The sequence below is a fragment of the Budorcas taxicolor genome, chromosome 7 (assembly GCF_023091745.1).
Source record: "Budorcas taxicolor isolate Tak-1 chromosome 7, Takin1.1, whole genome shotgun sequence".
NCBI classification, from domain to species: domain Eukaryota; kingdom Metazoa; phylum Chordata; class Mammalia; order Artiodactyla; family Bovidae; genus Budorcas; species Budorcas taxicolor.
This window is the reverse complement of record NC_068916.1, coordinates 5869818-5883622: the sequence shown is the minus strand read 5'-3', so window position 1 is coordinate 5883622 and position 13805 is coordinate 5869818. Positions and strand designations below refer to the sequence as shown.

The 13805-nt window shown below is 50.5% G+C and overlaps 1 protein-coding gene across 2 annotated transcripts in view; it reads right to left on the bottom strand.

Annotated features, from left to right (window-relative positions):
- SUGP1 (SURP and G-patch domain containing 1) overlaps positions 1 to 13805 on the bottom strand; it is a 32470-nt gene that overhangs the window by 15207 nt on the left and 3458 nt on the right. The window contains exons 3-7 of one of the 2 annotated variants that reach the window (XM_052643026.1): positions 10956 to 11056; positions 9421 to 9621; positions 7238 to 7361; positions 6823 to 6923; positions 5739 to 5862 (exon numbers count right to left, since the gene is read on the bottom strand). In XM_052643026.1, coding sequence (XP_052498986.1) covers positions 5739 to 5862; positions 6823 to 6923; positions 7238 to 7361; positions 9421 to 9621; positions 10956 to 11056 — 651 coding nt within the window. The remainder of the gene's footprint in view (positions 1 to 5738; positions 5863 to 6822; positions 6924 to 7237; positions 7362 to 9420; positions 9622 to 10955; positions 11057 to 13805) is intronic. The other variant, XM_052643027.1, reaches the window with a different exon arrangement.

Sequence of the window (13805 nt, the reverse complement as noted above, 5' to 3'; positions counted from 1 at the left end):
AACCCAAATGAAACAGGCCAATTCTTTGAATGAAGAAACAGACAATCTGAACAGGCCTATTTTTATTAAAGAAAGTGAACCAATTATTAATAACCTTCCAAAAATTCCCTGGTGAATTCTACCAAATATCTAAAGAAATTATACCAATTCTATACAATCCTTTTCAGAGGAGAGAAGCAGACGGAATACTTTTTAAGTTATTCAGTTACTCTAACAGCAAAACCAGACAAAAACATTGTAAGAAAACTATAGACCAACATCTCTCTTGAACACAGATGTAAAAATCCTCAATAAAATGTTAGCAAACCTAATCCATTAATGTAAAAAAAAAAAAGAATTATACACCACAACCAAGTGGGATTCATTCTAGGCATGCAAGACTGGTTCGACACTTGAAAACCAAGCAATGTAATCCATCAGGTCAATAGGCTAAAAAAGAAAAACCCCATGATCACAGCAATTGCTGCAGAAAAAGCTTAAGACTTAACAAAATCTAATACCCATTCACGAGGAAAGCTCTCAGTAAACTAGGAGTATAGGCAAACCTGTTCCACGTGATAGAGCATCTACCAAAATACCTAATACCATCATAATGATGAGAAACCTCATGCTTTTTCACTAAGAGGAACAAGCCAAGAATACCCCACCTCGCCAATGTTTTTCATTATCATACTGGAAGTTCTAGCTAAGGCAGTAAGAGGAGAAAAGAGAACAGAAAGTATACTGAGAAGGAAGAAATATGACATGATCGTCTGTGCAGAAAAAACAGACAAAAGAATAGACCAAAAAACCCCCTAAAACTTCATAAGCTATTATAGCAAGGCTTCAGGATACAAGATTAGTCTGCAGAAGTCAATCACTTTCCTATACACCAGCAATGAATACATGGAATTTGACATTAAAAACATCATACCATTTACATTAGCATTTCCCCAAACGAAATACACAGGTATAAGTCTAACAGGACATGTACCAGATCTATATGAGGAAAACTAAAAAACTCTGACGAATGAATTCAAAGAACTAAATAAATGAAGAGATAATCCATCTTCACAGATAGAAAGTTACTCAATGTTGTCAAGGTGTCAGTCATTCTCAACTTGATTTCCAGAGTCAGTGCAATTCCAGTTGAAATCAGTTATTCTGTACATACTGACAAACTGATTTGAAAGTTTATATAAAGAGACAAAAGACCCACAACAGCCTACACAATACTGAAAAAGAAGAACAGAGTCAGAGGACCGACATTCCCTGACTTCAGGGCTTCCTGTGAAGCTACCGTAATCAAGGCAGCGGGGGGATGGGAGAGAAAATGGACAGACAGGTCAACAGAACAGAATAGAGAGCTCAGAAACAGACCCACGCACATACAGCCAACTGTTCTGTGACCAAGGAGCAAAAGCAATGCAACGGGGCAAAAACAGTCTTTTCAAGAAACAGTGCTGAAACCAAACAGACACATGCAAGGAAAAAAAACTGGACACAGACCTCATAAGCCTCACATTCACAAAAATGAACTTAAGAAGTTTATCACTGATCTAAATGTAAAACCTGAATCTGTAAATAAAACACAGAAGGATATCTACATAACCTTGGGTATGGCAAGGACTTTTTAGATACAACATCAAAGGCACATGATCCATGAAAGCAACTGATAAACTGGACTTCATTAAAATTAAAAACTTCTGCTCTCCAGAAGACAAAGTCAAGAGTATGAGAAGACAGGCCAGCCACAGACTTGGGAGAAATATTTGTGAAAGACACATCTGATAAAGATTGTTACCCAAAATATATGAAGAACTCTTAACAGGCAAAAAAAAAAAGAAAACAAGTCAGTCAATAAAAAACGGGTTAATGACCTTAACACACACCACACCAAAGTATATTTACAGATGGCAAATAAACATTATGGAAAGATATTCTATATCACATCATCAGAGAAATGCAAATCAAAACAATGAATATCACAACATATCTATAAGAATGGCCAAAATCCAAAACACAACAACGTCAAACGTTGATATGGATATGGAGCAACTGAAACTCATTCATTGCTGGGGGGTGGGGCAACGCAAAAGGTACAAGCCACTTTGGAAGACAGTTTGGCAGTGTCTTACAAAATTAAATATGCCATACAATCCAGCAATCACAGGTTTTGGTACATAAAGAGCTGAAAATTTATGTCCACATGAAAACCTTGAACACAGATGTTTAAGGCAACTTTATTCATAACTGCAAAAACTTGGGAGCAACCAAGATGTCCTGAAGGAAGTGAATGGATAAATAAACGGTGGTACATCCAGACAAGGGAAAATTATTCAGTGGTAGAAAGAAATGAGCTATCAAGCTACAAGGTAAAAAAAAAAAAGACTCAGATCCATCTTAAATGCATGTTACTAAGCAAAGAAAGCCAATCTCAAAATGCAACATACTATGATTCGAATTAAATGACATTCTGGAAAAGACAAAACTAGAATCAGTAAAAAGATCAGTGGTTGCCAGGGGCTGGAGAGGCAGAGGGGATGAACAGGCAGAACACAGGGAATTTTAGGGCAGAGAGAATGAATAGTCCGTATATATCATACAGACAGACACATGTCATTACACGTTTGTCCAAACCCAGTGAATACACAACGCCAAGAGTGAACTCTAATGTAAACCACAGATTTTGGGTGATTATGGTATGTCAATACAGGTTCACTGATTGTAACAAATATACTATTCTGGTGGGGATGTTGATAATGAGGGAGGCTGTGCGTGTGTCAGGGAAGGGGGCACATAGGAAGTCTTTGTAGCCTCTCCTCAATTCTGCTGTGAACCTAAAACTGCTCCAAAAATAACTTCTTAAAACATAAGAGACCAAACCAAGAAGTTGTTCAAAGAAGGAAGGGAGCAGATGGCTGGATTTAAAAAAGACTCATGGCAACCAGGACACGGATTTAAAGCGATCTGATTTTTCCAAGAAAAGCAGACTGGGGCATTCACCCACTGGGGCAGGGAGGCAGTGCCAAACGGAGTGGGTCTCCTCTAGGCTCACAGGCCTGCCTCTTCCTGGCCTCAGCTGATGGTTCCCGCTGCGTCTCCTCAGAGCTGCTCTGAGAGGCAGCACCCACAAGCCCCCCATGGGCAAGCCTGTCTGCAAGGAGGGTCCTTGCTCACTGTGGGCCCTGGGCACAAGTGCAGGGGATTTTACAAGACCCCTCTGGTTGAAGTGGCCAGAGTCAACCAAAGTTAACACTTTGGTGTATTTCCTTCCAGACTTATTTTCAGTGGAGCTATATTTGAACAGAGGTGTGATTCTATTTTCCACATCCTGATTTAAGTTTCTTAACCCAACAACATATGGCTTTCCCATTAGATTGCAGCGTGGCATGGTAGTGAAGGCATCTCCGCAGACTGGCCTCCTTGGTTTCCTCACCGGTTGAAGGCCAACAGGCCAGGCTGTTGTAAAGAACATGGTTCACCCAGGTGATGTGTTAAGAGCCACACACGGCTTGAGATTTGCTGGCTGCTGCCACCTTCAACAACGTGACTTCCAATGGCCAAGATTACACTGGGTTTAGCCCACCGGGGTTAGACATTTGTTCTGTTACTGATTTTTCATGACTATGACAGTGCTATATGTAACGTTATTTCGGGGGATGGCATCTCAGAAGTGGGATGACTGGTCAAAGGAACAGGTATTTCCAGCCTCTCCACAGATGAGCATAGCTATTACGTTTCCCAAAACACAGAGCTCCTCAGAAATCAGGAGAACAGCAAAGGACCAAGAGCAGCAGAACACCAGATGGCTGTTAGATTTGGGGGTGAGAGGAGCTGCCTCGCACCTGACCCCCAAGGGGAGAGGAAACCGTCTGCTTGGTGTGGACCTGCGTGTCTTACGCAGGCCCAGACACCTGATTCTTCCTTGCTTATGCTTTCTCCGACTCGGGGAGTGCCGACCGTGGACCAGCTCTGGTGTGGAAATGAGCTCCCCCAGACCGCAAGGGTCCCCTTCAGCGGCTTCCCTGCCAGACACCCCCAGGCTCTCGTGCCCCTCATCCCCAGCAGTCACCCTGTCAGTACCCAACAAGCTGCATGCCTGCCAGCAATGCCTTCCCAAGGGGCAACAGCTCAGGGCGGGCCTGCAGTTGCTTGTGGTGATAATGCCTCTTGACCCCACAGGAGAGGCTCAGCCGGAGCTGCTGAGCCCAGGCACCCTCTGGCCAGGGAGAGCCACCTGGGCTGGAGGCTTTGTACAGAATCCCATTACCTCACCTGCTTTGCCTGCAACAGGTTTTCAGTCAGCTCTAGTCATGATGAGCGACTGGACACTAAGTTTCCTACTGAAATAAACAAACTTACTTATGTAAAGGAAGGGAAAAAAAGATGTAGTGACGGATTGCCAAGTAACACTGGTTTGAACAGTGCAGAGCGACAGCCGGTATCATTACACGGTGAGGAGACCCTGGGTCTTCTGAGCGCTAGACCTCAACACCCCACAGCCCCCATGAAAGCCCCTAGATGCCCGGGTGCCAGACACAGGGGCATCTGAAGCCTCAGCAGTCCTCCTCCATCCCACTCGACGGCTCCCCCGTGGCCCCATGTGCCCAGCCTGCCGGGTCTGACCACCCTCCACAGCTGTGGCCAGACCCTGGAAGCACAGCTGACCCTGTCACTCCCTGGCAGACCCTCCAAAGGCTCTCAGTGAACCTGAGCCCTCTGGGACTGAGCCCTGCCTGGCTCCACGGCCCATCTGCACCAACGCTCACCCTGCACCTCCGCCATCTCTGCCGCTTCACTCCTGCACGGCAGTCCCTCCAGACGCCCTTCACGGTGTTCCGTGTCTAGCTCACGCTGCCTCACATGTGGTAGATGCGACTGGCCGCCTGCCCAGCATCCACTCCTGCTTCCTTCTTCCTGTGTCCCTGACGGCGTCTAGAGCCGCTGAATCAACCAGCCCAGATGGCTGCTGCTCTGACACTTTCTGTTATGAGCGCCATCGCATCTCCTCACTGACTGAGTAGGAACCTGTGTTACTTGTGGCCCAAAGTGTCCTCGAGGGGGCATCACCCTCACAATGGGTTCAGCGCCCACCTCGCAAACCTCTGCCTGGCCCCTCCCTGCAGCAGTGCCCACCCTACCCCCAGCCAATATCCCGCCACCCAGCAGCCTGCCCCTATAAAGAGCAGGGACTGAACCCACCCAAAGAATGGCAGTGGGTGAGCACAGATCCAGCCTGAGGGGGTGGCATGTGGTGTCACGGCCGGGGACAGCAGGGAGGCCCAGCTGCTTGTCCCGCATGCTCTGTGGACCCTGCACACAGGCTGTGGTTCGCCCTCCCCAGAGCCTGAGGCACCACGCTCCCCACGCTCCTACCATCTCCCTTGTACAGGTGAGGACGTACACAGTGAACCACCACTCGGTCAGTTTCTGTTTGAGAGCCCAGCCTGCTCTGCTGCAAAAAGAGCAAGGCAAGGGCTGCAGACTCTCGACGAGGCTCCCAGAGAACAGAAGGCCCCAAGGCCTCACACACCTGGAGCAGGGATGACTCAGGAACCACCGTGCACCCGGGGAATGCCGATGGGGCCGCAGGGCCAAACTCTGTGATCAGAGACTCCTGGACCTCGGTCTGGCTCTGCCAACCTCTTGCCACGGGACCCTGGCATGTCTCAGCAGCATACCAACCCCGTTTTCTCAGCAGGGAAGCTATGACTAGGGTGAAGAGTTTAGCAACCCCAGTGGGTGCTCCCCCTTACCTGAAGGCCTGGTTCTCACGGTTGTTCTGGAGCGCAATGGTTTCCACCTCGGGACCCCCATCCGCTATGAACCTGGCCAACTTTTCTGCGAGGTTCTTGACCTCTTCGTCCTCTGGGGGTGAAACTTTAAGCAGGCTGTCAGTACTGAGCTCAACTCACCACACCCAACAGCCTAATTTCTGCTAAGAACCCCACGGGCAACAAGAGGGGTTTATTTTAGGAACAATACAAAGAAAAACAGGCAAATGGGAATCAGATTACTGTATTGGAACCAAGCAAAATTAATATAATATTTTGAGCCTCCACCCCCCACGCTCCACCCTTTCCCACCCCATAGGTCTGAGGGTTTTGGACCACACACTGGGATGTGGGAACAGAAGGTGAGGGGTGGCCTGGGGCCAGGCTGGAGATAGGAAGCCCCATCTCGGCCTTTCTGATGGGAGCCGCCCACCCAGGTCGCGTGGTGGGATGGGCCTGCCCCACTTCTCCCGGGAAGGTCAGAGCCAGGGGCTGCAAGTGACAGACACGATGACCCAACGTCCGCGGCCCATGTTCGGCTTACAGATCAAGGCCCCTGCTGCCCACCAGCACTTGGCTGGTGCCTCACTTAATCCCAGCTGGAGGCCAGGCAGCATCCCGCCTCCCCTGAGAGTCACCCCGCCAGCCTCTAACCAGCTACTGGTCTCTGTTTCCTGGCCCCCACTCCAAAGCCCACCCCTGCCAAGTACCAGGCACTGCATTTCTCTCGGTGCCCAGCATGCCACAGGCGCCCATAGCACTTGAGAATGACCATGAACCAACGGGCAAGCGTGCCTTCCCTGCAAGCACTTCCCACGTCTTAGCTGAACTCCCGGACATGCCCTTAATCTTCACCTCGACCCTTAGATTTCCCCACTCCTCGGAGCAACAGCAATTAGGGCAGTGCTCGTCCCAGCATGACCCCAGCTGCCTGGGAGGGCACAAACCTGCGCTGTCAGAGCCGCCCCATGCCAAGGAGGGCTCCAGGAAAGGAACCCCAATTCCACATGGGGCGTGGTCTGTCCACACGCCTCCCCAGAACTTCCCACCCACTTCGCCCACCTACCTTTCTGAGGGGCTGCCTGCAACTTCTGTGCTTCCTTTCTTATCTCAGCCACCTTCTTTCTGTAGTAGAGGAATTCCCTGCTATTCTTATCGTGCAAAAACCTGGAGAGGAGTTTCACAGAACAGAGAGTGAAAATGAGCAACAGGGATGGGTGGGCCCATGCAGCTTCTGAAGACATGGTGTGCAAAAGCAGGCTGTTGAGCAGAGACGCCGTGACAGGGCCCAAAAGCCAGTCTCCACACGGTAGCCCCTGGCAATCTCCGGTGTGAATAAAGTGGTATCTGGCCCACACAAGTAAGCACCCAGCCCCAGTCGGCCTCAAGTCACAACCACGGCCTCATAAGAATGTGGGCATGTACTAACATGTGGCAAGAACATTAAGTACCAGCGGCCTTCCCCTCCCAGAAATACTTACGAAAATGCCGGGTTATCCTTGTAGTTCTCCATAGCTACTTTTTCTAACTCGGGGCCTCCTTCTGCCACAAAGCGGGCCAATTTCTCTATCACTTTCCGAGTCTCGGCTCCCTCTGGGGGTGAAACTTTAAGGAGGCTGTCAGTACTGGGGTTCAACTCACACACCCCACAGTCAACAGGCACACTCTCTCTATGGACCACAAGGACAGAGGGTGGGGGGAAAAGAGGGTGAAATGCGGGAGGTTGTCGGGAGTCCTGGGTCCATACACAAAAGCACCATGATGAGGGTGAGTCGGTCTAGACAGCCTTTGCGAGACACGCAAAGGTGGGGAGAAAAGTGTGTGAGCCTCCCAAAGGCCAAGCCAGTCACCAGGCTGGCAGGGAGATGTTGGAAAACAGAGCCAGCTTCCCCCTTCTTTTTTGGAATGCTCAATTCTTTTATTTACATGATTTAATTCTGTATATTTCAGTATAATATATCCATTCCCTTTCATCCTTCAAAGATGACAAATTCTTTTTTTAAATATCACTACAAACTATGGTTGAAAGACATGGGTGGGTTTCAATCCAACGCAATTAATGTCATCACAGAAACTCCATCTTCCCCTCTGTGGCTGGGGGAGCTTCTTCAGACTGGCGCCTAAGGCCTGCAGGCATGGCCCCAGGAGTCTCTGCCTGCCTCCTTGCTCCCTGCTGGGAAAGGGCACTTCTAGGACATGTCAGACACTTCCTGCCCAGACTGAGTGCCAGCCATTCTCCAGAAGTCCTGGCATCCGTGACTGAGAAAGTGTTTCCAGACTAACATCTGGGAGCTAGTGGGGCTCACTGCGACGGACTTAATTGTTACCTCAGGGCATTTTCAGTGAACAAAACTAAAAAATATACTTTTGTATTTGTATTGGCCTCTACTTCGAGCCACATGGAACTTGCTTCTGTATTTACTGCTGGCCTGTTTCATACAGCTTGAATCCCTCATACGAGAGCTCCCAGGAGAAATTTCTCGATGTCAGTCAGTGCTTAGGAACGTTTGCTTCTCCTGGCATTGGGGTGAGACACTGAGTCTGTGGCCTCTTTCTCCTTGTTGCTTGTACTGCCAGGAAGCTCGGGAGGAGCTGGGAGAGAGGAGTGGTACAAGGTGTGGCCAAGAAGGGCCTGTAAGAGGACCTGTAAGAGGCCTCAGGGACATTCACGCCCACCGTCCCCTTAGCCTCACCCTCCTGCCACATGCCTGCCAATGACCCTAACCTGGTCACTTTATAAGCGCAGTTGCTTCTCTGAGGTTAAATCAACAGCAGGCCACAACAGGTCTCAAGGGCCTCGAGGCACCCACTGTCCCTCCTAAAGTGGCAGTTCCCAGCAGGGTACCACTGGGACTGCCAGGGAACCTCTCAGAGGAAACACCACATTCACTGGCTCCATTCTGACTAAAGCTCCAGGGTTTGAGGCTGGCCACTGATCTGCTCAGAGGCTGGCCTGAAGTCAGCATCTCACCCAGAGCAAGAAGTCTAGAGGCTGTCACAACACGATGGCGTGGTCACTTCAGCCTGTCCTCACGGTCAGGGGCGTGACTGTACCCAACATCCGGGAGGCCCAGGGCTGGGATCCACGTAGCTCAGGTGGCACCCCGTCTCATTCTGAATATGGACATGGCTGGGCGCGCTGGGAGTGCCGCTACCAGTCCCCTCCCTGCCCGCCTCCACCACGGGACCTGAACTGGCTCACCTAAGGCCAATGACCGTCCTGCGCTGGACTGGGGAGGGCACTTCCCAACCCCTATGGTCACACCTCTGGCCCAAACTAGTGGAGACAATTAAGCCACACTGAGGAGCTCCTCTTCCAGAACTGCATGAGGCGTGCACAAGTGCACACCCCCCTGGGAACGCCACCCCACCATGGAGACCAGCCCCCACAAAAGTGGACAATGAGCCAAACAGCTCCCAGAAGCAGCCGGCACTCTGCAGCCCTTCCAGGCTCCCCATGGTCTACTCCTCACCTCTTCCTTCACCTCCCTCATCCCGAAGGGCCTCACTCTGACCCCTGGCTCGGCCTGGAGGCATGGTGGCAATGCCCTGACCGCAGCCCCAAGCAACCCACACCCGGCTGTGCTTTCCCCGGGACCATGGAGCCTGCCTGTGGAGCTGGAAGAGCAGCTGTGGACAGGGGGCAGCAGCCCCTGCACCTTACCTTTGATCTCCAGCCACTGCTCACAGTCCTCCTCGTCGTCCTCATCAGGAGACTGGAAGACACTTGGGCGGCTGGCCACAGGCAGCTGCTTGGCGTGCGTGTAGTTCTTCACCTGGCCCAGCGGGCTACTGATGAGGGGGGGCCTCTTCCCGGGGCGGGGGAGCACACGAGGCGGGGCAGTGGGTGCGCTGGGGGGAGCATCTTGGGATACAAGGAGGGAGACCCACACTCAAGGCCTGAGGTGCAGCTTTCCTGTCTTCCTGCCTAAACGGCCCCGCGCCCCTTCGGCTGGGTTCCTTAGCTTCCAGCGCAGCACTGGCAGACAGGGAGTGCGCACGAGCACTCAGGGGAGATGCCACCCCCATTACAGATGAGGACCCTTGAGGCCTCGGGAGAAACAATCCACAGGGGCCGCCCGGCCCAGGCCTCTGCAGGTGGCAGTAGCGCCTCTGGCGGTAGGTGGCTCTGACACCTGTAGCCACAGACCAGTGGTGCAGCAACTCTTCAGGATAAGGCCCGAATCCCCCAGGCAGCGTCACCCACCCCTCTGTCAGTAGCGGGCAGCAGCTAGCCTATTTGGGACTTTCCAACCACAGCTCAGGGCCTGAGACCCTGCAGTGAAGGGCTCTTATGGCCCCTCCTCCCTCTCTGTGGGCAAACCTGGCCTTGGGTTAACTCTTTTAGCTGTTAGCTGGGGAACCTGACAGAAGCCCAGCGTCAGCTGTTTCACCAGTAGCTTTCTTATAGAAAACACGAGGCTAGCGGGGCTTCCCTGGTGGTCCAGTGGTTCAGAATCCACCCGCCAACGCAGGAGGCGCAGATCCAGCCCCTCGTCCGGGAAGACGCCACACGCCATGGGCAGCAGCTGGGGCCGATGCCCCAGCCACCGAGCCTGTGCTCCAGAGTGTGTACACCCAAGTGGCCCTACAGCCCGTGCTCTGCAACAGGAGAAACCCCTGCAGTGAGACGCCTGTGCCCCGCAACTGGAGAGTCGCCTCCACCAGCCGCAACTAGAGAAAGCCCGAGCGCAGCAACGAAGGCCCAGAGCAGCCAAAAATAAACAAACGGATAAGTAAATAAGGGAAATTTTAAAAAAACGAGACTAGTAAAGGCACAACCATAGTTGTGGGTGGTGATTCTGACACCTGGCATGTCCTGCGGGGCTCGTGTGGGCCACGCGGCCCCTTACCACCTACAGAAGGAGGGCCTGTTCCTTACGCTGCAGCTGCCTCTCTGACTCAAGCCACAGCCCCACACAGTCCCTCAGGTGGGCTGGGTTCCGGCCCCTACCGCCAGACACCTGGCTTATCTACCTCTAGTTCTTGTGGGTAAGCACCTAAATGGCAGGGTCTGCATTCTCCCCTGGGCACTTCCTATGAGAACAAGCCGAATGAAGGTGCTCACTGAACACGGGGTGAGAGGAACGAGGCCTGAGGTGGGACCTGCCACTTTCAAGGTACCGAGGACCGTTGGGGGAGAGTCACCAGGGGTAATTCTAGGAGCAGGTGACACAGGGCAGGGGGGACGGCGCTTACCTGTGCTGGTCTGTGCCTTCTGCAACTTCAGAAACTGCTGCAAGAAGCTGCCGTCGTTGGCAAACTTGTTGGAAACGTTAGAGTTGTGTGCGTTTGCAATTCTAGACCAGAGGCAGAGGAGAGAGACGATAAGCCTTGAGAGGAGGGCAGGGTGCACACCTCGCCGGCCTCAGTCCTACCCCCACCACTGTGCTCTAAGGGCACCCAAAATGGACCCCCAAAGATGCTGGGGACCCACTGAGTGCAGGGAGCGCCCTCCAGAGAAGTCAGATCGAACAATCTGGTTCTACTAGTCAATGGGATGCTACCTGTGCTGAAGTTGTCTCTATCTGCATGCTGACTCTTTGGGTTCAAAGGCTTTCCCAACAAGATGGCTCAGAAGTACCTGCCCTGCTCCCACACAGCACCTGCCATACCTATTAGTAACGAGTCATCCAGGCTTTTGCTGGCTCCCATACCTGTCCTGCCAGCCAATCTCTATGGTTCTCAAAGGCAGGGCCTGTGTCTCTACCTATATGTGACCACAGTCCTGGGCTGAGGTCAGTCAGCACTTCTGTGTGTTTCACATGTGTCCAAGAAAATACCCAAAGGAATCTCTTGGTGAGAGAATTAGAAACTTTACATTCTTATTACTTTCTCTCTCTTTCAGTTTTACAAAGGGCATGCTTTATTTTTTTAAGGCTTTTTTTTAACGTGGACCATCTTCACAGTCTTTACTGAATTTGTTAAATATTGCTTCTGTTTTACACTTTTGGCTCTTTGGCCACAGGGCAAGTGGGATCTTGGTTCCCCGATCAGAGATCAAACCTGCACTCCGCGCACTGGGAGGTGAAGCCACACCCACTGGATCACCGGGGAAGTCCCAAGCGTTTTATTTTTGAAAAAGAAAATGTATTTTTAACGAAACACAAAAGCAAACCCTTAGCATAAAAGTTATAGGGGGCTTCCCCGGTGGCTCAGTGGTACAGAATCTGCTTGCCATTGAAAGGAGACACAGGAGATGCAGGCTCAGATCCTTGGGTCAGGAAGATGCCCTAGAAAAGGAAATGGCAACCCACTCCAGAGTTCTTGCCTGGAGAATCCCAGGGACAGAGAAGCCTAGCAGGCCTCAGTCCACAGGGTCACAAAGAGTGGGACGCAACTGAGCAAAAAGTGACGGAGGCTCATTACGAGCAAATGAGAATCTGGGGGAAAAAAAAAAAAAACAGAAATATAGAAAGCAAGAAGAAACCCCCCGAAAAGTCTCCTCACCTCACAAGAGTCACTAAAACAGTTTGGTATACTTCTTTGATTTATCCTTAATTAGAAATAGAAGGAAATAAAGCTGTGATCACGGTTATGTATTCTACTTCTTTCATCTTTTACTACAACATACTGTCTTGCTCCAGCCTCAGAAACTCCTCACATGGGCTTTCGGAGCCACGCCCATCATACAGACACACTCAATAACTGATAAAAGCTCAAAGAGCCCACAGGTCTGAATTTTTTCCTTTAAAATAAAGTTCTAGCCTCCTAGAAATCTGTTCTAATGAAATAAAAGAGGGAAAAAAAATAAGTCAACAAGGGGCACTAGTTAAATAAATTACAGGACAGCCATAGGGCAGATGAAATGGTCCTGGAAAGCTAGAGTCTCATTACTAAAACAACCAAGCATGACGACAAGTGAAAAACAAAACGGCAAGATGTAAAACGATATCTGCAGCATGGTCCTGCTTATGTCAACGTATATTTGACTGAAAAAGTTCACAAAAATCCATCAAAAAGCAACCAGCTCCTGCCCATGAGCTGCAGGGTTACAATGATTTTATTTTTTCCTCTACTTCCCAGTTTTTCTACCACATATATGCATTATCTTTAAAGTTAAAAGAGAGCAAAGGCAACAAAAGTTGTTTTACGTGAAAGAAAGATCCACTGATAGCCAGCTCTGGCCTTAAACAAGCAGAGCCTTCTGGGGGCCCTGGCCCTGTCCTCACGCTGTGTACACCTCCCCCAGGAGGGACAGGAAGAGGCAAGGACAATGCAAGACAGGAGAACACTTTGGAGGGAATTCCCTGGCAGTCAAGTGGCCAGGACCCTGCACATTCGCTGCCGAGGGCCCAGGTTCAATGCCTGATTGGGTAACTAAGGTTTCGCAAGCTACACAATGGCTTAAAAAAAAAAACCCACTGTGGGGCAGCAGCATGCCAGCAACTGAATCCCACACGAAAACCATCCACAACAAACCACAGCGGGTATTACACAGGTGTTGAATGATGGCTCTTGATGACACATAAACAATACACAGTCCATTCACACAATGGAATATTATTCAGTCCAAAAAAAAAAGAGAGAGAATGAAGTCCTGACACAGCTACAGTGATGAACCTTGAAAACATTATGTCCAGTAAAAGAAGCCAGACACAAAAGGCCAGATACTGCATGAAACACCTAAAATAGGTAAATCCACACAGACAGAAAGCAGATTAGTCATTGTTAGGGGAGTCCCTCCCTTGGGGAGAAGACACGGACTCTTAGAAAATGCAGGCGCTGGAACAAAGCTTCAGAGCAGGACTAACATGCTCACGGGCTTCCCTGGTGGCTCAGTGGTAAAGAATCCACCTGCAGGAGACACAGGTTCGATCCCTGGGTTGGGAAGATCCCCTGGCGAAGGAAATGGCAGCCCACTCCAGTATCCTCGCCTGGGAAATTCCATGGACAGAGGAGCCTGGTGGGCACAGTCCATGGGGTCACAAAAGAGTTGAACATGATTTAGTGACTGAACAACATGCTGCACATTTCAGACCACAGAGGAAGGGACTTGTCTTTCCGTCAGTCTCCAGTGTGGAGATCTTGTCACCCTGATCATATCAC